This window comes from Bipolaris zeicola, assembly GCF_000523435.1.
Source record: "Bipolaris zeicola 26-R-13 unplaced genomic scaffold scaffold_158, whole genome shotgun sequence".
Lineage (NCBI taxonomy): Eukaryota > Fungi > Ascomycota > Dothideomycetes > Pleosporales > Pleosporaceae > Bipolaris > Bipolaris zeicola.
In genome coordinates, this window is record NW_006912207.1 from 15,017 (window position 1) to 40,896 (window position 25,880).

Below are 25,880 nucleotides of genomic sequence, written 5' to 3' on the forward strand. Positions count from 1 at the left end.
CGCCTCGGAAACTTGGCTGCTGTACGAAAAAAAAAACAGCAATAAGAATAACGGTATGGGATATTTACTAAAGGCTTCGAGACTAGGGGAGGGGAGGTAAAAGAGTGCGATTGGACTACAGATTACTGAAATGGTACATAAGAAATTAAAGAGAATTGGATGATTACAAGCTCAAGTTGCCCACTTGGCGAGCAATGCTAGAACCTTTCATCTGATCAACTCGTACTACCCTCTAGATGCCCATGTCATCTCTCCTTAGTCTACCTTGGCAATGACAGTGTCACCTTGAGGAATAGTCTCACTCTCCAATCTCGCTCTCGAGAGCCAGCGAACATTCGGGACCCCGCGCTTCGTGCGAGCAGGGACAATCTCGCTAGGAGCTACACCTCGGGCGGTGACGTTGCTCGGGGGAGGCACGGTATCAGCAGGTGCGGTTGCATTCAACAGTTCGGCTAAAGCGAAAGTAAATCCGTTAGCACTGATATCGCGTGAGAGCTACAAGGGATAGGGGATGGGATGGAGACTTACCAGAAGGAGTCCAGGTAGTGTTCAAGTTGTCACCTTCGAACATCAACGAGCTCGTAGGTCCGCACTGAGGAGGATCAATGAACACACCCGTCTGAGGGAAGGGATCCAAAGGACCCCACAAGTTGCCGTTCTCGTCAACACCAATGCCGTTAGTTAACCATGGCATCTGGCTAAAGTCATTGGCTGGTGGCGCAGTTCCGGGGACGACCTGCTCGCCGTGGACCCAGACGTTGATAGGCTGAACATAAGTGCCAGCCAGAAGACCGTTCTTGGTCGTGCGTGTCTTGGGCACACCGTTGATTTCCGCGACAACCCGGTATTCGCGTGCGTAGCCACCGAGAATGTCAGATCGGTATTCGAATTTGTTTTGCTCGTTGCGGCCACCGCGGAGACCCATGGTTGCGATGATGCGGTCTGTGACTTTGCCGGTACAAGGGTCAGTGTCCATTGCGTAGAGGGCGACGGTGGTTCGTGGGTTGGATGCGAATCCGACGAACTAGATTCGCTTGTTAGCGCAGGAATCATCCATGTGTGAAGGATATCGGGAACTTACGCGAGACTCTGCGAGCTCGGTGTTGGGGCTGATGTTGTCGATGCCGAGGAGACCGAGTTCCATGCGTAGGTAGACGAGATCGCCCAGTGTGGTGATCATGACATTCTGGGCGACGATGCTGTAGGCAATGACTTCGTTACCACGGCGGATGCCTGAGAAAGTGACAAAGTCGCCGACGAGGAAGGGTGCCATGGAAAGTGGGTCTGGGACGGAACTGTGAACTGATAAGCATGCATTCAACAGTGCGCCACGAGACGCTTGTGCATCGGACTTACAATGTACCGGAGCCCTGGAAGGGGCGGTTGGTAGATGGGCAAAGCGGGTCAGATGTGCTTCTTGGGATACACATGGGAAAGCCAGAGAAAGAAGAGATGCTCGGGTTTTCATCATCAGCGGTAAAGAAAGGTGCTTGGGTGTATCCGACGGAGAAGACGGCATTGGGATCACTGATGCGAACAGTGGGACCCGAGACAATCTTCATGGTTCCCTCAGCAAAGTTCAAAGACTCAATGAATCCACTGCTGAGTCCCTCAAAGAACTCGTAGGCAATGACTTGGGCTGCAATCGGCTTGCCGTTGATGAAGTTTCCAATGACCTGTTCTTGAGATTAGCTATGGGAGATATGAGTTTCAGATTCAAGGGTAGCATACGTTGATCTCATAGCCCAACATGGACTGTTTGTCGGTTGTGAAGTCCTTCCAAGGTACCCATGCTGCAGGGAACTGGACTTGAAGGTTCTTGGGTACTTGAATGTTGAAGCCATTCACAGTGATAGTCCCTCCTGAATTGTAGGTGTCATCGGTGGCAGTTGCATCTTCGAAGCCTCCCTGAACGAACAGTGGAGCGTCTTGTGCAAAGACGTTGCGGATGAACAGAAGAAGAGGGACGTAGAGAAACAACGTGAAGAAAAGATTGTTGGGCGCCATTGCGAAGTCTGCTGTGGAACTTTGAAGCCTTGAATTTACTGATGATGGTTCCAATACTGGTCATTTCATGTCCTTTTTATATTCCATCTCTCATCCCAACAGTTGCCCAAATCCACACTTGAACATATGATTCCTTCACAGAAAGGAGTCGAGTACATGCCAAGCAGTGCTCAGTATTGCCTCAACACCACCTCGTGGAGTCGTTGCCCAGAAGCTATACTCAATTCTGCTACTCACCGAGATTTTTCCTTTTTTCAGTAGTATGGGCTTGTCACTGAAGGAACCCGGCCGCCGTGTATGCGAGTATAATCTTTTACAGAGAATTCACGTGACGGATCCACCAGGTCTTCACCGGACACCCCTAATTGCAATGAATCCTTGCATATAGCTGAATGGCCCCCAGAATAGCTATTCTTGGGGGCAGTATAGTAGTCAGCGGACGGTCTGTGGTCCGTCCTGCCAAGGTTGAGCCAAGCCAGCGGGCCACGAGGCTCGAATGCAAAGTCTATGTCGGTGGCGGTTCCGCAGGCCAATATACCGAGGCCCTGGTGACAATCGAGAAAGTACCCCGAGACATTGACGGCATAAGGCTGCATGTGTATTAGTGTACGGTAGTCTCAGACCACGGCCATGTGCGCGGTGCCGATCTTGCTCGATATAGTAGTAACGGTAGTCGACCATGCATTTAGCGAAGAACCGTTCCAACGTACGTAGGCGATTAAAACGGCTGCTAAGATGGTGGTAGTACGTAAGCATGAGCTTCCAAGAGTGCTATGTTTACTATTAGCACAGACAGCACGGCTCTCCTGTAGCAAATGAAGGCAAGTTGATACGTCAAGTGAGTCGGGGAATAATGCGTGGGGGTGCCGTTCGCTTGTCGTCCAGAAGGTTCCCGCCGGGCTCGGTCCGCACACATGGTTGTTCATGCATGTGCGGAGCCTCCGCGTTTCTCTCCGCGTTTTAGCACGCCAAGGAATCCTGAGGGCTTAAGCCGTACACAAGGCCTAACAAGACTTCGGACTACTAGGAGCGGGCACGTGGGCTAGATTTCAGCGTGGCTTTTGGTTAGTGATTCGAGGTAGGCTATGTAAAGTAAGTCCGACGAGTAGGCGGAGCGGCACGATGCCGTCTTTGGCCTCCCGCCCCGGCTGTGTGTGTTCGATTGGATGTCTGGACTTGACAGTCACTAGCATTGGGGTAAAATTCTGTGGGACAGCGTACTTGGCAGGAGTATTGAAACACGGGCCATCGGATCCTGCTAGCACATCCTGACTTTTGCTTTAGCTACAGTAAAAGTAGACGCACTCCAGAATCAGGGCTCCACAGGGTCCGGGGTACGATATAGCTCATTCAGTGTCAACCCTGTCTATGACAAGCCCGCAGAAGTCCCTAAACTACGTTATGCCTACATGTGTCATTTCAAGTATCTTGACTAAGTCTGTCATGCTTGGAGCTTATAGGCACAGGGAACATGCTTGTCCAATTATATCTTACCGGATGAGCGATTTCCACTTCCGTGCAGTGTGTAAGTAGGTGGAAGATCCCCCTTACAGACACCTGCATACAGTGCTAAACCGCATGACGATCTTGAACTACTTTCATTTCTTTTCAGTGGCCCATGAACGATCGAGATGGCGGTAGGCCGATCGAGGTAAGAAACAGGCCAGATAGTGGAGACCTCAGGCGACAATTGATCATGTAGTGGACACCTTAAGCGACAAGAAATAAGTTTGTAAACGCTTAGTAAGACAAGTCTACCCTCCCTCCTAGACGAGAATATACCGCAATCATACGGTGGAAGTATTGGCAAGGCCATGTGCACAGTAGCCAAGACACAGTGAACAACCAGATCAGGGTCCTCGAGCGCCAAAGACTTCGTCCGTGTGGCCAAAGGCACCACGTTTCAATGAAACATGGCGTCTTGGGAGTTCAAGAAAGGATGTTCTTCCGTCTTGGATTGCAGCTGAACTATTCCTATCCCCTGTATAGTTCATGCCCCCAACGGCGCCTCCAAGAAATAATCGCCGGTCAAGCAAGTCAGCAGAGAGCTTGTCACGATTCATACCAAAGATAACGACATACCTCGTGTGATGAACGACGAGTTCAGGGGATGGAGAAGTGGGATGAGGTGTGCAGTGGGAGGAAAGGAACTAACCAGACAGAACACCATGGCTCGCCACTGATGTGTATAAAGAGTAGAGGTTTCCAGTCGAGAAGTATCCTCACCACTCATCCTTTGAGCGTCCGCTTCTCAACACCTTCATTGTTCAAGATGGTCTTCAAGTACTTCCTCTCAGCTCTTCAGCTCGCTTCGCTTGTCAAAGGCATCTACGGCCAAGTCGAAGTTCTTGCTGAGCGACCCGCCAAATATGTCGATGACACCCCTGAAGCAGAGAAAGTGGCACTGGCATCTATTGTCGAAGATGATCCAGCCGATGTAGTTACTCTCATGGCGAAGGACTGGGAAAGTCCAGAGTATCCTCTCATCTTTGGCAAGGCACTGCCCATCCCCCCAGCCAAGCAGCCAAAGTAGTAAGTTCTCCCACCCCGCCACCACACCCTCAGTGCTCTGGCAAAATACTGATTCGATATAGTAAATTCACAAACCCTGTTACTGGCAAGGAGATTTGGTACTACGAGATTGTCATCAAGCCCTTCACTCAGCAGGTCTACCCCAGTCTGCGTCCTGCTCGTCTCGTGGGCTACGATGGCATCTCGCCTGGTCCCACCATCATCGTGCCCAGGGGAACAGAGTCCGTGGTGCGCTTCGTCAATCAAGGTGACCGCGAGAGCTCCATCCATCTTCATGGCTCGCCTTCCCGTGCTCCATTTGACGGATGGGCTGAAGATCTGATTCAGCAAGGCCAATACAAAGGTACGTACAACACTGGACCGTCATTCCCCTTGACAATTCCCTCTCATACTAACAAACTCTCCTCTAGATTACTACTACCCCAACAACCAAGCCGCAAGATTCCTTTGGTACCACGACCACGCCATGCACTTCGTAAGTCCCCCCCCTTTTATCCCCTCAACAAAAATACTAACCCCACCAGACGGCAGAAAACGCCTACTTCGGACAAGCCGGCGCATACCTAATCACGGACCCGGCCGAAGACGCTCTCGGCCTACCCTCAGGCTACGGCACATACGACATCCCCCTCGTGCTGAGCTCAAAATACTACAACGCCGATGGCACCCTACAGTCGAGCCTCGGGGAGGACAACAGCCTCTGGGGCGACATCATCCACGTCAACGGCCAGCCCTGGCCCTTCCTGTCCGTCGAGCCGCGCAAGTACCGTCTCCGCTTCCTCAACGCAGCCGTGTCACGCAATTTCGCACTGTACTTTGTAAAAGCTGATGCGACTGCTACGCGGCTTCCGTTTCAAGTCATCGCGTCGGACGCGGGATTGCTTACGCACCCCGTTCAGACATCCGATATGTACGTTGCGGCGGCGGAGCGCTACGAGATTGTATTTGACTTTGCGCCTTTTGCGGGCCAAGCGATTGACCTGAAGAACTTTGCCAAGGCAAACGGTGTCGGTACTGATGATGACTATGCCAACACGGATAAGGTGATGCGGTTCCGTGTTAGCAGCACTGCCGTGGTTGATAACTCGGTGGTGCCCGCGCAGCTGTCCACAATCCAGTTCCCGGCTGACAAGACGACCATCGATCACCACTTCCGCTTCCACCGTACCAACAGCGAGTGGCGTATCAATGGCATCGGGTTCGCTGATGTGCAGAATCGTATCCTGGCAAAGGTTCCTCGCGGCACGGTTGAGCTTTGGGAGTTGGAGAACTCGTCGGGTGGATGGTCGCATCCCATCCACGTGCACTTGGTTGACTTCAGGGTTGTTGCCCGGTACGGTTCTGAGAGCACGCGCAGTGTCATGCCGTATGAGGAGGCGGGACTCAAGGATGTGGTCTGGCTCGGTCGTCACGAGACGGTGCTTGTGGAGGCGCATTATGCTCCTTGGGACGGCGTCTACATGTTCCACTGCCACAACCTCATCCACGAAGACCAGGACATGATGGCTGCATTCGATGTTACCAAGCTGCAGAACTTTGGGTACAACGAGACAACTGACTTCCATGATCCTGAGGATGCACGCTGGTCTGCTAGGCCGTTCAACGTTGCTGATCTCAATGGACGATCGGGCCTCTTTTCGGAAGCATCTATCAAGGCTAGAGTCGATGAACTGGCTCTTGAGCAACCCTACAGCGAACTGGACAAGGTAACGGCTTCCCTTGAAGAGTACTACAAGAAGAACCAGAAGAGACAGGAAGAGTGCAAGGACAGGCCTGCTGGTCCCATCCCCCGGTACCGCAGGTTCCAGGTCTAATTAAGATTGACTTGAGATGGTTAGTCCAATATTTCATCTCGGGTGATAATGGAAGATGTATGGCTAGTGTAGCATTCGTCCGATAGTAACAGAGAGTGATTTTTACTTGTATCTACGCGTTTCTATATATCCAAACCCCAGCCACCTCATCACTGACTCTTCCTTTCTTCATTCTCAGCCACTGGCTGATATGGGTACTTGATAGTAAGACACCAGATGTCGAGGTAATCACATATAGTCCAGATGACGTCCACAATGAAGCTTCCATGCACTCCGATAGCGAGTCCCAGACACATGAAGACGAATGCTACTTGATAAACGTCGTTACCCAAAGCGCTCGGCCAGCCCACACCAAAGTTTTCTTGCAGCCAGGGTCCAAGAGAGTCAATGACTCCGAAGATTAGAGGGTAGATGAGTACGTTGCCCCTTGGGAAACGTGACTTTGTGAGATGGGAGATGATCATTCTTCCAACCGAGTAGGCGTTGATCAGACCAGCGTAGAAAACGAATGGTACCAGATGGTGGTGCAGAATGACGGGTTGAAGGTACAAGTAGGCAGGGATCAGGACCCAGGCGCCCGCAAATGTAAGTAGTCCAAGTAGTGCAACGCGTGTCTTTTGACCACGTGCGCGGCGCGCTTTCATGACGTTCAAGGCGCTTTAATCCTGTCAGTCTGGTTCTTAACATCTGAAGAGCTACACTTGCCTTAGAACGGTGTTGAAAACCAGCACAAACCCTCCTTGAACCATGTACCATTCATTCCATGCCATATTGTACAGTACATCCGGGATAAAGTCGAATTGTTTGATGCCCAAAGTCGCAAGCATGGGGCGTTGCCAGAAGCTACCACCGCCAAGAAAGGCTGTCAAGGCGTACACAATGCACAGTATGACAATACCTTCGACTGGCCCTGAAATAATACCAAGCGTCAATGTATGCGTGTGGTATTCGTCCCAAGTCTGGACATAGAATGTCAATGATGCTGCGCTGGTCAGTAGGTGAACTTCTATCCGCCAGGTCACATGTCACTGACAGGCAAAAAGTGTAAGGACTGTCTTCCATCCTTGGCCGAGATTCATGACTGCAGAGAATAGCAGCACCTCCAATGTCGTGTTTATCGCATCAACTCCATGATCAAACAATTCACCAAGGGGACCACTCTGGCGAGTTCTGCGGGCTTGGCTTCCATCGACAGCATCAAATGTCTGATACAGGAAAAGGCCAATAGCCCAGCTGAGGTACACCCATGGTGGACAGTCTTGATCAAGCGTCGGTGTATACCATAGCATAGTAAGGAAGTTGATAACAACGAAGCTGAATCCAGTCAACGTGATCTGTGCAGCCGTGTTAGTGCTCATCCAAATATTTGCGGTCAAGGTGGGGTTCAACTGGCTGCTTGTAGAGCGGATCAGGGTCCCGAAAACATCATACTTACAAGATTCGGCCTGGACACGGTTAGCAGTGCAAATGGTCGATATGTGACAGCACTTACGCCATCCACATGGGAAAACATTTGATGACGACATGGGTGTAGAAGGGCTTCAGCACATATTGCGAGAGAAGACTGTGATCCACACCAGAGTACTTGTACTCTTTGAGCTTGGGCAGCTTGTCCTGTCGAATGTACACCATTGCAGAGCGAGTCCTCCTGAACCAAGACGGTATTAGCAATTGTTGTCGTGTTGTCGCAGCGAGGAGAGTAAACTTTGCGTCGGTGTGTGCGTGGGAGAAGAGGCCCGAGCGTGGGGTTATATCGTATGACGTACCCCGCCGCTCTGGCCTGCTTTGTTTTACCTGCCACGCTTGCACTCGCGCGAACACGTGGGCAAACACTGGGCGACTGACAGACGTTACTCTCGCAAACCTTGTTCTGGATTCAAAATGGCCAGCATGGTGACTAAAGTATGCTTTCAATAAATACATTGTATCAAACCATAATATTGCAAAGTTAAACCGAGCTAACACCGCCCCTCAATCCTGCGATTGAGTGATGCTTTGATAAGTTCATGTACCAAGCAGGCTTCTATACTTCTGAAGCCCAGTGATGAGTGGTGTTCGGTCTGGGGGAGCAGGGGTCTGGCTTGTGCACAAGTATTGCATTCTCGTCCCGTAGAATGCTAAATTCGAGTCATGTTCTGCTTCCATTGGGTGCAGCTCAAGCCACAGGACTCCAGGAGCAGGGAATGAGGATGCTGCTCTTCATGGTTTGAATGAGTGGTACCGTCTTGTGCACCGTCTCGCCCCACCCTTCCACGCTCCAGCTCTGTTCACGACGGATCTTGCGTTCCTCGAGGTTGGCAAACTGCCATAGATGATGCACTGTGTTGAGGTCGCCGATTTGAACGAACCAAGCACCTACACCTTCCATGACCTCTCGTCGGGCCTTCAACCCACGTCGCCAGTGTGTCTCCCACTCTAGCAGGTTGCCTGGGTGTAGTGTATACGAGCGTAGTTCGAAGATGCCACCAAGCTGGCGTGGTGGTGTAGTTGGCCAGAAAGAGAACTCTTGCATAAGGGAATTGCGCTTGCCGGAGATCAACTTCTTGAGCTTGGCATCGAAGGCGGGGAATTCGGGATGCGACTGGATATTGTGTAGCGACTCGTGGTATCCTTCGTAGCGCTGGTATTCCCAGATGTGCACTGTGTAGTGTGATCAGCAGAGGAACGAGACAAGCTATGGCGGAGACTCGAGAGCTTACCAAAGGTGTTGCAGTCGCCAACTTCAGTTCTCCAGCTACCTACCAGATGGACCTTGTTCTCGGGGATCGAGGCCATCTTGGGATACCAGCCGCCAACCAACTCGGTGTACTCTTCAACGTTTTCCTGCTTGACTTCGTGGAAGACGATCGAATGAACGTACTTGCCGCGGGCTAGGACCTGCGAGAAACTGCGCTCAATGTCCTTGTCAAGCTCGCGACCTTCGGGTGTGCCGTAGATGAGGGACGATAATGCACCGCCCTTCTTTTTGGCATTCTCATGCTCACGAGCGCGAGCCTCTTCTGCAATGGCTCATGTCAGCGTTCTTGAAGGTCGGTTTGCTGCTGGGGTTATTATGACGTACTCTCCTCCTGCTCCTTTCGCTTCTGGGCTGCTACTAGGCCATCGCGGAACTTCTTTTGCTTCTCGTTAAAACTCGCCGCACTGTCTGGCGTGATGTCGGCAAGTGCGGGAGCTCGCGCAGGGCTCTGCGCCGCAGTTGTAGCACCAAAAGCTCGCGTGCGGACAGTGGCAATTGGTTGTGGGATTAGCCTGCCACGCACGCTGGCACAAGCACGACGTGAAAGCATGGTGTTGAAGGTAGAGAAGGAGGCCAAGAGGGGAACCAACGGAGAAATCGTTGATGTCAGCAAGTGTGTGGGTGGGTGAAGCAGCGTGGGCGTACTTGGGACCCCGGGCGACTTAGAGCTTCCCCTCACCTACATATTACCCCCCAGCTCCCCCCCGTCAACCCAGCTAGCGTGCCCGGGGCACTGGGGTAAGTCTGCCCCACTACGCATGTATCGACGACATACGTCTCCACTTGATTCCTTCAGCCATCTATGTAATCCTCGTTCGGCAGCAGCGCACTTTTCATCGCTCGGTCAATTGACTCGCATATATTGATATTGGCCATTGTGGCTGTTCATATTCAAACCATGTCAGGCCCATCTCCAAGCACGAGCCTTCTTCCAGCCCAGTGGCACTGTCCTCTCCTGTCACACTATGGATATCTACCACTGCCCACCAATACCCCATATTCCTTATCGCCCAAATACAACTCGACACGACGCGTCATATGCCCCTGATACAGCACAGCCATACTGCCCCATGCTTACGGAATAAAGCCATCTGCAAGGCAAAAGATGGCAGATCGCCGCCGAGTACCACTCTGCACAAGCAGTGTCACCTGCACAAATTGAACATTTCTCCTCGAAGAGATTTGTGACATATCCAACATTTCCGACTCGTCTAGTCCTCGTCGAATATCTGAAGCACATTGTCTAGGATGGTGATAATCACGCGGGCTTGAAGTCCAGCATCGGCCATGTTGTTGCCTTTATGGGGGCCCATGATTGAGGGTCTGTACATGATTAGCTGGCGCTGCAAGTACTCAGTACGTCTTTACTTACGCCCAACAAATGGCCAAGTTGGCAGTGCTCATGCGGTTGATCTCTGAAGATTGTTGGACCCGATGCAGATGCAGGGCAAGAGCACGCAGCGTTGCGTAGTTCGGATCAGGCAGGGCGTTGATCAGAGCATGCATCGAGTCTCGGCGCATTGTATCATCGTCAATACGCGCAGCCTCAATGTACTTGCCATAGAATTCGCGCGTGAGGAGCGGATCAGGCAACTCGCGGAAGAACTGTTTCAACAATCCTGCAACACTGTTGACATCGTGCTGGAAGGACTCGGGATTGCGGAAATCGACCTGAGAGGCATCTGCCCTGCGTTAGTTGAACCGCTGATGTGTATCATTTATACTACGTACCACTGTCGAACAAAGCCTTCATCTGCTGGATATGTGACGAGGTTCCCGGAATGCGGTAGATACCCTCGACCTCCAAGCCGTAGAGATCGACGGCCTGAATGCATTGGTAGACTATTATCGGCACAGGAGAGCCGTCTCGCCGGAACAGTTCTTCTAGAGTGATACCAAAGATGGGGTTGATAGGAGGTTGACCAGAGTGGTATAGCACACCACTAGTCTGCTGTGCTGTGGCCTGACCAACCGGGCCACGCGGATAGTCCGGTTGTGGGTAAGGAGCCTGGGATGTAGGTGAATAGGGAGCGTTGGTTGGGTATGGTGCTGGCTGAGGCGGTTGTGGTTGGTGGTGCTGCAGCTGCAACGAAGGAGGTGGCTGCTGCTGCGAGTGCGTCCCGAATGAAGGCGGCTGTGAAGACTCGACATGCGAAGAGCTCTGCTGCAAGGGCGAAGTAGGGTGGGGGTCTGGCTGCGGCGTCGAGAAGGTCGGCGGGGGTTGGCTCTGCAGCTGCATTGAAGGACGGCCATTTCCAGCTGGCGGGGTTGGATGAGATCGTCCCTGGTTCTGGGTCGGATGCTTGACATATTGAAGCTCCGCTCTGGAAAGAGGCGCTTTGGATCCTTGGCTCAAGACAAACTCCTCAAAGTCTCGCTCATTGTTGATCTGGTAAATGAGCTGATTGATGCTGGGAGGGGGGTGAGCGGTGCTGCCCTTGAGCGGCTGGGGTGTTACAACTTGGCCGTTGTTAACCACGAGTTTCTCGTTGAATGAGGCTGGCACGGTGTCAGTTGGGTCTCAATTTCAGAGACGAGATACTTACCAAACTTCTGCATTTCCATGGTAAGGGCAGCATCTGTTTCCTTGATCAGGTCTAGTAGTGCAGAGACAGCCTGAGGCCGCGTAGTGGCTATAAGCTCCTTGCGTAGGGCCTGAGCCGTCTGCACCTTGCTGGCGTAGTCCTGGTCCGCTGCCTGGGTCTTACGTTGAAGATCCTCTTCATGCTGGGCTGCTGACTTGGGTCCTTTCAGACCAAACTTCCTGCCCGCCCCTGTGTCGCCCGTCTTGACGCGGTCGAGATCTTCGGCCAGCTGGTCGTATTTGGCCTTAGCCTTCTCAGCCAGCCGTTCGGCCTCCTGCACCTTGTTCTCAGCAGACAGTCCCTGCTGCTTCCACGTCTTGCGGTTTCCATCCATCTTGTTGGCTAGCTGCAGGAGGTTCTCGTGCATGGCATGCAGGGCGAGCCCAAACTGGGTGCCATTGTCGGCGATGCGCTCGTTGGCGTGGAGGACTTGCTCGAATTGAGTCTGATAGCTCTCATGTCGTGAATCGGGTTTACGCACGCCGTCGAGTGTCCCCCGGCTGAGTTTCTTCAAGGTGCTCGCATGTTCCTCCTCGAGGGCGCCCCGGCGCTTCAGAAAGCCCGCAAAGTCCTACCACGTATGTGAGCGGGTTGGGCTGCATAGTCAAAGTTGGCGCCCACTGACCCTAGCACTTGAAATGCTGGCTTTGAGGCGATTTAGCAGGGTCGCGACGCCCACGTCTGAATGTAGGATCTCATGGACCCGCTGCTGGGTATGCGCATCCTGGGTAGTACTCCGCTGTTCCGACGTTGTGGGAGCAGCCTCTTGTATTGGGGATCCGAGGGCGCCGTCCTTTGCGGGGTCGGATGCGCTGTTGAAGTCCGGGTTGAAGGGTTCCGTCATGTCCACGGGCGCAAGTGTAGGTGGGGCGTTCATTGCGGGTTCAGATACCATGGTGGTTACATATAATATGCCAGCGGCCATCTTGGGGGACGCGCAACCTATCAGGCGGAGACATGGCACGGACTGTTCCAACGTCATCGTTCCGCCGCCCGGTTCCTGTCGCATCCCACCCACCAAACACAGCCCGTGACCCAAGCATCACCCGCGTCGCGCAGCCATTCTCTGACTATCTTGCGGGACCGTGCCCCTTTCTCTCTCGTCTTGGGCAATATTGCACCTCGTATCAATGTCCAGCATGTCCAACAGCTTACCCGAAGAGGTCGTAACATGCCTCCAGAATGCCCGCTTTGTGAGTTATCCTTCCTGTCAGCAGTCTTGTCTTGCATTTCCCTTATCGATCCTCCTCGGCAATCTCTTGTCATTACGGTCCTATCTTTGGTTATTCCCATCTTCATGTCACGTGTTCCAATGGACATCGCTGCTCTCCGGTCTTGTGCAAGATTCTGACAGATGCTACAGCTTCATCTTGCAACATGCTCGGAAAACATTCCTCATGTTTCCCTTATGAACTACACATATCTACCTAACACGCCTTACTCTTCAAGTCCAATCATCATCATGACAACACCTGCATCATCCCGCAAGACTCAGAACCTGGAATCAAACTCGCTTGTGTCTCTATTGGTGCACGATTGGATATCCCATCGGCCACCCACTCTAAGTCAGCCAGGTCGCTCCCCTTCGCCAACCCGCCCAGCACCCCGGTCTGGATCACTGGCCGAGCTTCTTCTCGGCATGAACACAGCCTCATTGAGTCGAATCAGCACTACTATCAATGGCGTTGCTCAGATGGTTCCCTCTGGGTCGGAGGAAGAGACATGGTACAAGGCTCAACATGTGGCAAACAACACCTTTAGCGATGGCACCGAGGATATCTATTCGACTTCACCAGGCGGGCAGGGCTTGTGGGGTAGCGGCGGGCTAGGCAACGGAGCTGCAAGTGGAGATGCGCCAAGAGAGGGTAATGCAGGGGCCCAATGCTATCTGGACGGAGAAGAAGTCAGGGTTGTCATTGTAAAGATCCGCGACGGACGAATTGCAGACTGGAAAGGCCAAGTGCGAGATTGGAGATTGTCAGAAGGCACCCAAGGTACTCTACCCAATGGAACGGCAGATTGAGTCCCTTATTTCACACCAGGTGAGCGGTTTTATATGTTGTGTATTCAAAAGCTATGTTATCATTTGTATGAAAGCAGCTGGACACTCGCACCAAATACCCTTGTAAGACATGCATATGCAAAGTCCCTGGAAAACGTAGTTCCTTCACCATGCACATCCAAAAGTACAGTAGATCGACAGAGTCTGATTCCTCTTACATTCACAGAATCAGACAGATCGAAGTTCGACGACCAATGCCATGTTTCCTCGGAGCCCATGTGCGTTTGACAAATAGGGTGGCGAAATGCCCTGTAGTCTCGCTACAGATGTCTCTTATGCAAGGGGGTACCTTCCTGAACCACGGTGGTTTGTGGCACGCGTAGCGCCAAATCACATCCATTTGTCTTAGTTCTCATCCGCGTGTGGCGTCAGGCTATTTCCTTTGTCTCATATATCAAGTCGCGGTCAAAAAGCCAAACGACTTTCGGTCTTGCAGCCCCTTGTCACTTGCTCTTTTTCTTCCCGACAAACACAGCAATGCACATTTAGGACTACTAGGCAATCTCTCAAAACCGCCATTTGTGCAAGTAAAGGTGAGTTGACGTCTTGCTTGTTCATTCCTAGCAACTACCGAGCTTTACCTTATGCTGACCTAGTCACCCCGTGACTCCAGCATCAATGGCACTTCACGCATCAGGCACCACAGTCTACCTGCCTACTCGCTCTCACCGTCGTCTATCTAACATTCATCCCCGCGTGTTTCGCCTGCGCCCCCTTACAGCCGACTGCTGCCTCAGACGGCAAACCGCAGATGAATGACGTAACCCCCTCCTTACGATACACGAAACCTCGACCTTGAGTATTAGTGAGGTAAGCAAAAGCGAGTTTTGACGGTGAGTGATGAGCTTTGCGCTGACTGTTTGCTATCACCAGGCTTAGCCACACCTTTTTTTTCTTAGTGACTGCCTGCTGAAGCTTGGCGGTGGTGACGCACCTGAGTGACTTGTTTTGTTTCAAACCTCACTTTTTGTTTTCTGAGATTACCAAACCACACTTTATTCAGAAATTTGAAGCTATTTCTTGCTCTGAGTCTTGACAGAGGCTTTTGATTGACTTTTCGCCACGGCATTCCTTCAACAAAGAAACTACAAGTCAACATACGCTATGGACCTCGCAAGGGACCCAACTGGTGCTGAGATTGCGAAGTTTATCGCCACACGTACTGGTGCTCAAATGGTACAATTGATGCGTTGCATCAAAGAACCAGCTGCCCAGGCTGCCTTTACGGCTAAGCTGCTGGTGGCATCCCCAGCTGTGAGTGGTCAGCCTGCCACTCCAGAGAAAGCGAGAAAGGCTCTCAATGCGTTCGTTGGATTCCGCTGTAAGTCTCATTTACACTGCTTTACATGCTATAAGCTCATTCAAGTTTTCAGGCTACTACATCACGATTCCAATGTTTAAGCCATGGCCTATGAAAAAGCTTTCCAACTTGATTGGACTCCTATGGGAGGCGGATCCAAACAAATCACTTTGGTCTTTGATGGCGAAGGCCTGGTCAACTATCCGTGACCAAATCGGCAAAGATCAAGCCCCACTTAACCAGTTTTTCCGCATTATCTGCCCTCACCTCAAATTACCTGATCCTGCTTCATATCTCGAAATTCATGGATGGATCCTGAATGTTAATGAAGAGGGAGATCCAACCATATCCCGAAGCGCTGATTCCGAATTCGCATCTATCGGCACAGGAAATACGGATATGACACTTTCTGTCGAGGACATCATTACATACGTCCAGTCATTGGGATATGCTCATGGCTTCATTCTCGACGACAATAAGCCTTCCTCGACATTCCTTGGACACTCCGTCAGCTCGACCCTTGAGAAGAACACCTCTGCCATCTCAGCCACACAAGCTACTTCCAAGGCAGCTCATGCTCGCTTTCTTGTACGTAACAAACGCAGAGCCAAGCGGCAGGCAGTCAGGAATGCGAGCTATAGAGCGAGTCTTGACCAAGACATCCTCATCGCCCACCAGCTCGACCCTGCTCCTGTGGACAATCATGTGCCTGACTGCTACTCTACTACTGCTCCCGTTCTCAATCAATCCCCTAATCAATTCTATGATGGACTCACCACCCTGCTGTCCGACCAGATTCCCACTATCCAAGACGATGCGGGTCATCTTGACAATGCACACTTGTTCAACGATTGCAGTCTTCCTGGCGACGTTTCTTTCATGAACATCGACGACTTTACTACAAACATGCCAAACTTGATCGATTACGATGCATTTCGTCTTGGAGCCGATGAAGATGTCACCCTTCCCATATTTGATGACATCACACAAATTTGACCGGGCCTACACACATCAAATTGGCCATACAGCTTGTACATTAGAAGCACATCCACCAGTCCTTTAGTGCTTACTTCAAAGCACTACCAAACCTTACCAATGTCGCTCATTTTGTCTTTGTACTTTTCGCGCTTCTTCGGCAGTCGAAATCTCGAATAGGAGGTCGGCATCTTCGCGCGTCTCAGACCGCTCATCATCTCGGGGTCTTTCATATCCTTACAAGGGGGGGCATGCATGGGGGAGTTCACATGTACCAAAAAGGAGAGCTACAGCGTTAGCCCTCATTGCGATGGTTTCTTGCTTTTAATCCTAGGCGTTTCTAGATGATAGGATTCATTTCATGGCGTACGTGGTGGAATGGCATATATCGGTATGGCTGCAGTCTCTATTCTGCAGAATATTTATGAGGTGAAAGCACCAGCATGGCATGGACGGATGGCATGAGCGGGCTCACTGTAGTGTAATCCGGTTCCATCCAAACAGATCACGATTCTCAAATAGGACCCTTATGTGTTTTGACATGTGTGAAGGCATTCAATGATATTTTCTTGGCTTCTCTAGTCAGTTGTAGTACTTGCGCCATTGGCTGTCATTGTGTATGCCGTACCGCGAGAGGCGAAGATCGACGTGATACTCGATGCTCACGTGGCAGCAGATGCGAACATGGTTGAAGTCCGTCGCACCTGCCAATTCAGCTCCATATTATTGAGATATGTACAGGGATGCCAAACTCAGACGGGGGTATTGATATCTGGACTTGGCTTGCTTGTCATGCCCACCGTTAGGGCTACCGATTATCCGTAGCTATCTATCTTTCCGTGGCTCTGCCAGACCAAGCTACTTGCCAATGGATGCATTCGATACAATTGGCATGTGAATGAAGTGAAAAGCCATTGCGCATGTAGAAAATACGCCAAGGAGATACAAGCCTACCCTCGCAACATCCGAAGAAACCCAAATTGCATGTCTGTAGCATGACCAGACGTCACGGTGTGTAGACAAGTAAAATCCCCCCATCCTATCTCGTGACAGCCACAACCCCCCCAAACATCCTCGGTTCCTGCTTCCGCAGCAAGGTACTGCACGCCCACTGCCGTGTAACCACCCACACACCAAATAGCCCACGCCCACCTACTATACACACCCAACTCGGCGCCAGCAACCAGGTTAGCGCACCCACCGCTAAGCCCTCTTTCGATACTCACAGTCCCAAAACAACCACGTACCCCTTCCCCACGCATAATATACGACTCATTGAAAAAACGCGAAAACAAAGTCATGCGCATCGCTACACTCGACCGACAGCACACTACACAGTACACACTACATAAGTACCGGACCAAGCATACAAAACCGGCGTGGCTGGGGGGGGATGCACCCGCTCTGACAGAAAACGGGTAATAAGTAAGAAAACGCTCTTCACATGGGAAAAGGGCTTGAAACTAGTCTTATCTCGTCGGTGTTGTCAAAAGACGGAACCGAGTTTTGGTACCTGTCCATCACTTTATCGATCACCAACGCATCCCTAGTACCCTACTTTGACACACATGTCACGTTAACGGCGGTTTTCTTACTCGCGGGGCACCATCCCGTGTGTTAGCATTGTTAGTATATGGTGCTTTGGAACCCCCGCAAAATTGGCCCTTTTTGCCGATCGATAGGTCGGGCAAAACGGAATTTTGCTGGGGTCTCCCCCGGTCCGGGCTCGGCGCATGTAGTGTGCGTATACTTGCTTAGTAGGTAGATGCACATGCAAAGTGACGGGGGTGTGGGAAGCACCGCAGCTGGAAAAAGAGTAGTTACATATATCGGGAGGAGGCTGGGCAGGTTATATGGTTATGTATCTGTATGGGGAGGAGGCCGCCGTGGCGCCGCGGCGGGCGGTGGAATAAGTTATCGATCCACCAAACAACGTTCGATGTTTGTCGAGTTGCATGAGTTTGGGATATGGCGGTCGGGCCCCTCACCCCAAAAAAGCAAGGGACCTGGCGATTGCTTATGTCGTGCGATCAATCATCGCAAAACGACTCGGTCAATACGCGATGATCCCGTTTGATCCGAGCCCGCGAGTTTTGTTACTACGTACTACCTTTTCAGCTCAGGAGACCTTTTTTTTGTTGTCCCTTGTTCAGCTACGAAACTAAGCAATCCGCGTACTATACACATACACGCCTACGAACTCTATCTACGTAGCTCCAACGACAAATATCTAACTCGTGATATTTCATTCGCTGCAACATCCAACTCCACCACCTATTAGTTTTGCTTTTTTTGCTTTCTCGCTCTTCTACCTAGAGATCGCAACGCCGTTTTCGTAACCCCTGTACCTGCGTCCCGTTTGCTTAAAAAAAACAAGCCGATCATTATCCGGACGGGCGCAACCCGCTGCAGCAAGCCAGCGCGCCCCAATCTCGGGGCCGTCAACCCCCCAGTCGCGCAAAACGCAGATAATAATCCTGCCTTCGGGCATATGTCTACAAACGTTCTGTCCGGACGTCAGCTGGGATGGTAGTTTGCTCATCACCATTTCCCAATGTGCTAATTACTTTACTTGCTAGCGCGATTGTGCTTTCTGTTTTGGGGAATGGGAGGGGGGCGCGGTGGTCACACAGGCAGGCAATGGCAGGCTCTTGCGGGGTTTGCGTCATGGGTAAGGGGAGAGGGAGAGGGAGAGGGGAGGGACTATGTATATGGGTGGCTTTCGCGCCCTCCGTTTAGAAATGTTTGGAGGGATTCCAGTGAACAGTTTGGGTTGAGGGGATACCTTATTTTTATTGCCAGACGTCGGTCTTGGAATCATGGCCTCCCTTCTCTTCTTGTCTCTCTCCGGACTCGCGGCTGGCGCTGCTATTCAGCAGCGTGATCCTGTGCCTGCTGGCTATGTTGCGCCGCCATACTATCCTGGTATGTGTGCGAACACGCTTTCAAATCTGCAAGTCGTTTGGTAGTACATGCTAACATTCCGCCAAAAGCTCCCCATGGAGGATGGGTGTCGGACTGGGCAGAGAGCTACCGAAAGGCTTCTCTTCTTGTTTCCAACATGACGCTTGCTGAGAAAACCAATCTCACAGCTGGAACGGGAATCTTCATGGGCCGCTGCGTGGGTAACACTGGTAGTGCCTTGAGAGTAGGCATTCCACAGCTTTGCTTGCAAGATGGTCCGTTGGGTGTGAGAAATACCGACCACAACACTGCTTTCCCGGCAGGCATCACCGTTGGAGCGACCTGGGACAAGGATCTCATTTACCGACGTGCGGTCGCTATTGGAGAGGAATTCCGCGGAAAGGGAGTCAACATCCATTTGGGACCAAGTGTAGGACCTCTTGGACGCAAGCCGCGAGGTGGCAGAAGTATGTATCCGGAACAATACATATTTGAGAGGCAGATTACTTACAATTGTTACAGATTGGGAGGGTTTTGGCTCCGACCCGGTTCTTCAGGCCTTTGGAGGTGCTCTGTCTGTAGAAGGTATTCAGAGCACTGGCGTCATTGCTACAATCAAGCATTTGATTGCGAACGAGCAGGAAATGTATCGCATGTGGAATATTGTTAAGCCGGGCATTTCCTCAAATGTTGATGATCGCACTCTCCACGAGCTTTACCTCTGGCCCTTTGCAGAAGGTAGGTTGAACCAGTTCCTTTAATCGCCAGTATACGTGTGTCTCTTCACACTACTGGAATGGATGGAAAGTTGCAAGCCAAAGCACATCACAGCTAACATCAATGCAGGTGTACGTTCCGGCGTTGGCTCAGTAATGATCGCCTACAATGCTGTCAACGGAAGCGCATGCGCGCAAAACAGCTACATGATCAACGGTCTCCTGAAGGATGAGCTCGGCTTCCAAGGTTTCGTCATGTCTGACTGGCTATCTCAAATCTCGGGCGTCAGCTCAACCCTCGCTGGTCTGGACATGTCCATGCCTGGCGATCGCAATGACATTCCTCTTGTTCTCGGAAACTCTTACTGGATGTACGAACAGACCCGCTCGGTACTGAACGGCTCGGTTCCGGTGGACCGTGTCAACGATGCCGTGACACGCATCTTGGCCACGTACTTCCAGATGGGCCAGGACCAAAATTATCCAAGGCCCAACTTTGACACCAACACCCAGAATGCCGAGGGTCCGCTCTACCCTGGTGCACTCATCTCGCCTTCGGGTGTGGTAAACGAATTTGTTGATGTCCAGGGCAATCACGCCGAGGTTGCGCGTGAGGTAGCTCGTGATGCCATTACCTTGTTGAAGAACCAGGACAACATTCTTCCTCTGGCCGCGAGTGCCCCACTTAAGATCTTTGGAACAGATGCCGAGAAGAACCCAGATGGTATCAACTCGTGCGCTGATCAGGGTTGCAACAAGGGTACCTTGGGAATGGGCTGGGGAAGCGGCAGCGCCCGCTACCCATACATGGACTCGCCCATTGATGGCTTCAAGGCTCGCGGTGCAAACTACCAGTTCTTCAACACCGACAACTTCCCGGGCAACTCGAACCCGTCTCCAAACGACACTGCTGTTGTCTTTGTGACTGCCGACTCGGGAGAAAACTATATCACGGTTGAGGGCAACCCAGGAGACCGAACTTCTGCCAACCTGAACCTATGGCACAATGGCGACAAACTGATCAAGGATGTTGCTGCTCAGTACTCGAATGTCGTCGTTGTTGTGCACACTGTCGGCGTCATCCTTATGAACGAATGGCATGACCTTCCTTCAGTCAAGGCAATCGTATTCGCTCATTTGCCCGGCCAAGAAGCAGGAAACTCTCTGATGCAGGTGCTGTACGGCGATGTCTCTCCCTCTGGTCATTTGCCTTACACCCTGCCCAATGCCGAGGACGACTTTGGCAACTCTGTAAAGCTTGTTGGATACCAACTGGGTCAGCCTCAAGACACGTTTACAGAGGGTCTGTACATTGACTACCGTCACTTCCACAAGGCCAACATCACACCCCGCTATGCCTTTGGCTACGGACTCAGCTACACGACCTTCTCCTTTTCCGACGCCACAATCACCCCTGTGACGCCACTCACCAGAACCCCACCAGCACGACCAGCAAAGGGCACAACACCGTCATACTCGACCGCGATCCCGCCTGCTTCTGAGGCATACTGGCCTGCGAACTTTAACCGCATTTGGCGCTACTTGTATTCGTGGCTTGACAAGAACGACGCCGATGCTGCTGCGCAGGTAGGAGCTTCTCCTTCGACATACCCCTATCCTGCGGGATACTCCAATGAGCAGAAGCCCGGACCTGCAGCAGGTGGCGCACAAGGTGGTAACCCCGCGCTTTTCGATGTGGCATACGATGTTGCTGTAAAGGTAACCAACACCGGCAGCCGTAGCGGCAAGGCTGTTGCACAACTCTACTTGCAGTTCCCCAGCGAGAGCACGGTCGACACACCCATCATCCAGCTCCGAGACTTTGCAAAGACGTCTACCCTTGCGGCTGGAGCTAGCCAGACGTTGAAGATGCGACTGACAAGGAAGGACCTTAGCGTGTGGGATGTTGTTGAGCAAAATTGGGTTGTCCCTGCTGTGAGTGGTGACTATGGGGTTTGGATTGGTGGGTCTTCGGATGACTTGCATCTGAGGTGCGGTACGGCTACGGGACGTTGCCAGGGAGATCAGACGAGCCCTGTCTGAGGGGTTCTCTTTGCTCTAACGACATGAGTGAGGCCTTTCCTATAACGAATGACTTTATTAGTTAATAGTTAATCAAGTTACCGATATTGAATGAGTGCTATTCCGGTCCGATAATTCACAAAGTTCTGAACACATCTCGTGTTGGGCAATTCTAGTCCAAAAGGTTCCGGCTGCCTGTCACATGCAGAACGGGATAATGTCACCACCAGCATATTGAAAGGGGAACCCCCGTTTGAATTATCCAGAAGCGAGCCAAGCCGGATACTATTTCTGTCCTGCCGAAGGAAAGAAACATTTCCACAAAGCTTTTGGCAATTGTGAAAGACTCGACACATGTCACACGCAATATCCATAGGACAAAGAGCTATCCAAGCGATCAGGGGGCTCACGTGAGGCAGTGAACATACCGGCGATGGATGCTCTTGATTGGCCGAGCCCGAGGAGATTGCGAGGGATTCATGCGCAGAAGCGACGTGATTGGCCTGACTCGAGCATCTTTATCCCTGACTGTCGCGTGGGAGTTTACTACGTATGTGCATACTAGTACAATGGTCGTCCCTTGTGTCCCTGTAAGGCTGGAACACGACGAGGAGAGCTATTAATACACGTCATGCGTCGAGTGCTCCAGAAAGATGCTACCGTGTTTGCACGAGACTGGTGCGTGGTTTGAGGAAGGGCGCCAGTCGAGTCGCATGTGCATGGCCAACGAAGCTGTGCAGGGGAGTCTGCAAAAGGGAGTGTGGTGAGGTAATTTCAGGGTGAATTGGGCGTGCCGAGGGGTCTAATGGTTAGATGACAGTGAGGGTGAGTGTGTATGTGCATCGGGCGTTTTGTGCTATGAAGCCCGTGGCGAGGGCCAGAGCGAGGCCAGACGTCACAGGCGCTAGGCCCGTTTAGGAGCTGGTGCAGTCGTTATGGTTACTCCGGACAGCACCTTGGACTCCTTGCTGTACCAGCTTCCCCAGGGGTTCATCTACCATCACCGCACTGCTCGTCTGTCCAAAACAAAATCCTGTTACTTGAATCATCAATTGAAACCCTCTGCTGTCTGTTGTAAGCGTTGCGTTCTTGTGGGACGCTCCACGCATCCCTGCCACCAAGTCGTCACTGCTTGTACATAAACAAATTGCCCGGGTTTCAGGCGCGGACCACCGACTTCTCACACGTATCCCATATTACTTAACTTACATTACGGCGACTGCGCTCCTCGACACCACACAGCCGATTGCAAATTGACGATTGCTTCGTCGTCTCTCAGCATGTCCAACGGCGTGCGCAATCTGCGCGCCATGTTCGAAAACTCCAACGCCGCTGCCTCACCCGAGCCCCGCGGTCGCTCCCCAGTAGACCATTCCGCCCCAGGAGACAACGACGACCGCCCCAGGTCAAAGGTGCGCGCCTCCTTTGTCCCCGTCGAGCCTTCGCTCCCTCCTACGAGCGCCTACACGCCCACCGACCTCGGCCAGACAAAGGGCACCCCGTCCAACAGCACCGTTGCACACCGCCGCGAGAGCTTCAGCATCAGCGAGGACAGGCCCGAGGAGCTCGCTGATCTCAAGAAGATTGTCAGCGACGAGAAGGAAGAGCGCGCCAAGAGCCTGGCTATCCCCGAGGCTGTTCCCGAGCAGGCCGTCGCATCAAGAGAATCCTCGCTATCGGCTCCTCTTGACCGAAAGGCAGAGGAAAAAGAATCCACCGACATGCCTAGGGCCTCCGACCTTGCAGAAGCTTCTGAGCCCCAGGCTGAGCAGACACCAACCCAACCCGAAGAAAACGCCGTTGACGACGCCGAAATCTCCCCAATGCCATCCCCACAACAGATTCCCGCTCAGCCCGCTGAAAATCCGGACAAGCCTACCACGGGCGCCCAGGAAGATCTCGCACTGAGGCCGGCAGCCCCCACGGACGAAGCTGCTGTGGAACACGACACACCTGCACAAGATGAAGCTGTATTTGAGGAAAGCATTCCTGCCGCGGAGGAAGCTGCCATTGAGGAAGCCGCCATCAAAGAGGAGGCAGCTGTTGCAGAAGCTGCTATCGCAGAGGAGAAGACTGCAACTGCTGAGGAGCCTGCTGTTACCAAAGAAGAGCCTCAAGCTGACGCTCAGCCCGCCGAAACCTCAGACAAGACTGAGACTGCATCTTCCACGGATGTGCCCACTATCACCGAGGAGGCGGCCCCTGCGTCTGATGAGGCTCCAGCAGCGGAGACTTCCAAGCCCGCTGACAGCAAGGCAAAGACCAATGGAACTCCTGCAGCTAAGAAGCTAGATGTCAAGAAGCCCTCGACAATCTCTACTGCTAAGGCCTCCAAGGCGCTACCCGCATCCGCAAAGAGCCCTCTCCCAAAGAGCCCTCTCCCAAAAGCAGCACCCAAGACTCCCCCGAAGACCAAGTCGGCCACACCAGCGCCCAAGCCCAGTCCAGCAAAGGTATCCAAGCCGGCAGCCCCTAAGGAGGCCGCTAAAGCCCCTGCTACAAAGGCTCCTGCTCCTGCTGCAAAGGCCCCGGCTGCTAAGACCCCTACTACCAAGACGAGCCGCTCTTCCCTACGCCCAGCGGCATCCTCAGCTACTGCACCTACTGCCAGCGCTGCATCCAAGACTAAGCCAGCAGCAGCATCTACAGAGACCAAGAAGCCTGCCGCTTCCAAGCCCGCCCCTCCTGCTCTCCGTAAAAGGTATGTACAATTGAATCCCACACAGTTCATAGCTCTGACCTCAGTCTAGCGTCTCACCAACCGGCTTCAAGAAGCCAGCACCCAAATCGCCCACACGCCCCGTCGGTCTGCCTTCCCGTTTGACCGCACCTACTGCGGCCTCTGCTGCGAAGCATGGCGAAGAACCCAAGGTTGCAAAGAAACCTGCCACTACCACACGCGCTCCACCCAAGCCCGCCACCACCACCAAGGCCCCTCGTCCTTCAGTTGGACCCAGTGCACCAAAGCGACCGGAGTCCCGTACCTCGACCACAAGCACCGCACCCAAGGGCGGTTTCCTTGAGCGTATGATGCGCCCAACTGCAGCTAGCTCCAGCAAGACTCATGAGAAGCCTGCTTCTCCACCACACAAAGCCCCCGGCGCCTCAAAGCCTAGTACCCTACAAAAAGGAAAGAAGAAGGCGGAGGAAGTTGCCTCCAAGGTTGAAGATGTCGCATCCAAGGCCAAGGCAGCTGTCACCAACGGCCATGGCGATGAGGAGCACAAGGAGGAGCACAAGGAAGAGCACAAGGCGGAAGAAGAAGCCCCAAAGGAGTCTGAGACTACTGAACAGGTAGCTGAAGAAGCCCCCGCTGATGAGACGTCGCACGAACCGGTAAAGGCACCTAGTCCAGTGCCAGAGGTAGAGGCTCCAGCTGCAGAGCTAGATACGCCAAAGACGGAAGGTGAGGCCGTACGGTAGACGAGAGTGAGTGGGCCTATTGTTATGGGGTAGGTCTGACGACAGGGCTTCGCATTCCTGTAATGTCTACATCACCAATTCGCGAAGTCGGTAGGCTGTTGGTAAAACTCTTGTTCAATGGCGCTATGTTTGTTTGTTTTTATACCTTCACTTCTCCAATAGCATTTTCTGGAGCGATTGTTTGGCGCAAATCATAGTCTTGGGGGATACCTTGGGATATGGGTGGGGTGAGGGAAGGATGGAATTGGATACAGATCATTGCCTATATAGTTGCCCTTTAAAGCTATAGGTCTCGCGTACGTCGCTAGATATTTTTTGTATATCGTAATCCATTCTTCACTCTAAGCTTGATCTTGTCCCAAACCTTGGCTGTACGGGACCCGGCACGCGGTCGGCCGGATGCTTCACTCAACGCGTTGGCACGTGACATCGTATATAGTCCTTTCGGAGCTTGGTGGTGACAAATCGAGGCTCTTGCCTGTCACAAGACACACACTCGAAACGTGTCTCTTTACCCCAGTTACATGTACCATCGTCTTGTTCTTTTGCTTTTGTTCGAACATGGTCGAAGGCATCACATCATCGAGCAGATCATGCCTCTGTCAAGTGGGTGTTCCGAGTCAGGGGAGTCCACGCAAGGTCATGCTTACCAACTGTTCGCAAGATCATCTTGGGCACCGTTGTCTTTCCGCTTACAGTGCAAGCGAGCGCCGTAGGCCGTTGTATCAACAGGGTGAGACGCTGCCCAGGCCAGGGCAATGAGGGGAAGCTCGGAAGAGGGATGGTCTATGGCCTGCGCGACG

General features: G+C 52.4%; 9 protein-coding genes across 9 annotated transcripts; 5 read left to right on the forward strand and 4 right to left on the reverse strand.

The window, feature by feature from the left end:
• Positions 1 to 472: 472 nt before the first annotated feature.
• On the reverse strand, positions 473 to 2,007 carry COCCADRAFT_103542 (uncharacterized protein; the record flags this gene model as incomplete). Its single annotated transcript, XM_007716923.1, has 4 exons — positions 473 to 1,024; positions 1,082 to 1,295; positions 1,357 to 1,676; positions 1,732 to 2,007. 4 exons carry the CDS (start codon positions 2,005 to 2,007, stop codon positions 473 to 475), a joined length of 1,362 nt encoding a protein of 453 aa, XP_007715113.1.
• A 2,272-nt stretch (positions 2,008 to 4,279) lies between these two features.
• COCCADRAFT_103567 (uncharacterized protein) lies at positions 4,280 to 6,353 on the forward strand (the record flags this gene model as incomplete). Its single annotated transcript, XM_007716924.1, has 4 exons — positions 4,280 to 4,447; positions 4,675 to 4,882; positions 4,950 to 5,014; positions 5,064 to 6,353. The coding sequence occupies 4 exons, from the start codon at positions 4,280 to 4,282 to the stop codon at positions 6,351 to 6,353; spliced, it is 1,731 nt and encodes a 576-aa protein (XP_007715114.1).
• Positions 6,354 to 6,502: 149 nt separating this feature from the next.
• COCCADRAFT_103550 (uncharacterized protein) lies at positions 6,503 to 7,985 on the reverse strand (the record flags this gene model as incomplete). Its single annotated transcript, XM_007716925.1, has 5 exons — positions 6,503 to 7,010; positions 7,053 to 7,335; positions 7,387 to 7,687; positions 7,789 to 7,798; positions 7,846 to 7,985. The coding sequence occupies 5 exons, from the start codon at positions 7,983 to 7,985 to the stop codon at positions 6,503 to 6,505; spliced, it is 1,242 nt and encodes a 413-aa protein (XP_007715115.1).
• Positions 7,986 to 8,508: 523 nt separating this feature from the next.
• Positions 8,509 to 9,640, reverse strand: COCCADRAFT_28548 (uncharacterized protein; the record flags this gene model as incomplete). Its single annotated transcript, XM_007716919.1, has 3 exons — positions 8,509 to 8,993; positions 9,053 to 9,352; positions 9,415 to 9,640. The coding sequence occupies 3 exons, from the start codon at positions 9,638 to 9,640 to the stop codon at positions 8,509 to 8,511; spliced, it is 1,011 nt and encodes a 336-aa protein (XP_007715109.1).
• Positions 9,641 to 10,301: 661 nt separating this feature from the next.
• Positions 10,302 to 12,570, reverse strand: COCCADRAFT_7394 (uncharacterized protein; the record flags this gene model as incomplete). The annotated part of the gene is made up of 5 exons (XM_007716916.1): positions 10,302 to 10,413; positions 10,463 to 10,772; positions 10,822 to 11,589; positions 11,637 to 12,246; positions 12,301 to 12,570. 5 exons carry the CDS (start codon positions 12,568 to 12,570, stop codon positions 10,302 to 10,304), a joined length of 2,070 nt encoding a protein of 689 aa, XP_007715106.1.
• A 244-nt stretch (positions 12,571 to 12,814) lies between these two features.
• COCCADRAFT_7395 (uncharacterized protein) lies at positions 12,815 to 13,698 on the forward strand (the record flags this gene model as incomplete). The annotated part of the gene is made up of 2 exons (XM_007716917.1): positions 12,815 to 12,868; positions 13,039 to 13,698. The coding sequence occupies 2 exons, from the start codon at positions 12,815 to 12,817 to the stop codon at positions 13,696 to 13,698; spliced, it is 714 nt and encodes a 237-aa protein (XP_007715107.1).
• A 1,143-nt stretch (positions 13,699 to 14,841) lies between these two features.
• Positions 14,842 to 16,033, forward strand: COCCADRAFT_7396 (uncharacterized protein; the record flags this gene model as incomplete). The annotated part of the gene is made up of 2 exons (XM_007716918.1): positions 14,842 to 15,058; positions 15,111 to 16,033. 2 exons carry the CDS (start codon positions 14,842 to 14,844, stop codon positions 16,031 to 16,033), a joined length of 1,140 nt encoding a protein of 379 aa, XP_007715108.1.
• A 2,798-nt stretch (positions 16,034 to 18,831) lies between these two features.
• On the forward strand, positions 18,832 to 21,675 carry COCCADRAFT_103516 (glycoside hydrolase family 3 protein; the record flags this gene model as incomplete). The annotated part of the gene is made up of 4 exons (XM_007716926.1): positions 18,832 to 18,937; positions 18,982 to 19,383; positions 19,439 to 19,654; positions 19,763 to 21,675. The coding sequence occupies 4 exons, from the start codon at positions 18,832 to 18,834 to the stop codon at positions 21,673 to 21,675; spliced, it is 2,637 nt and encodes an 878-aa protein (XP_007715116.1).
• A 1,259-nt stretch (positions 21,676 to 22,934) lies between these two features.
• Positions 22,935 to 25,077, forward strand: COCCADRAFT_103569 (uncharacterized protein; the record flags this gene model as incomplete). Its single annotated transcript, XM_007716927.1, has 2 exons — positions 22,935 to 24,355; positions 24,405 to 25,077. 2 exons carry the CDS (start codon positions 22,935 to 22,937, stop codon positions 25,075 to 25,077), a joined length of 2,094 nt encoding a protein of 697 aa, XP_007715117.1.
• Between the last annotated feature and the right edge of the window lie 803 nt (positions 25,078 to 25,880).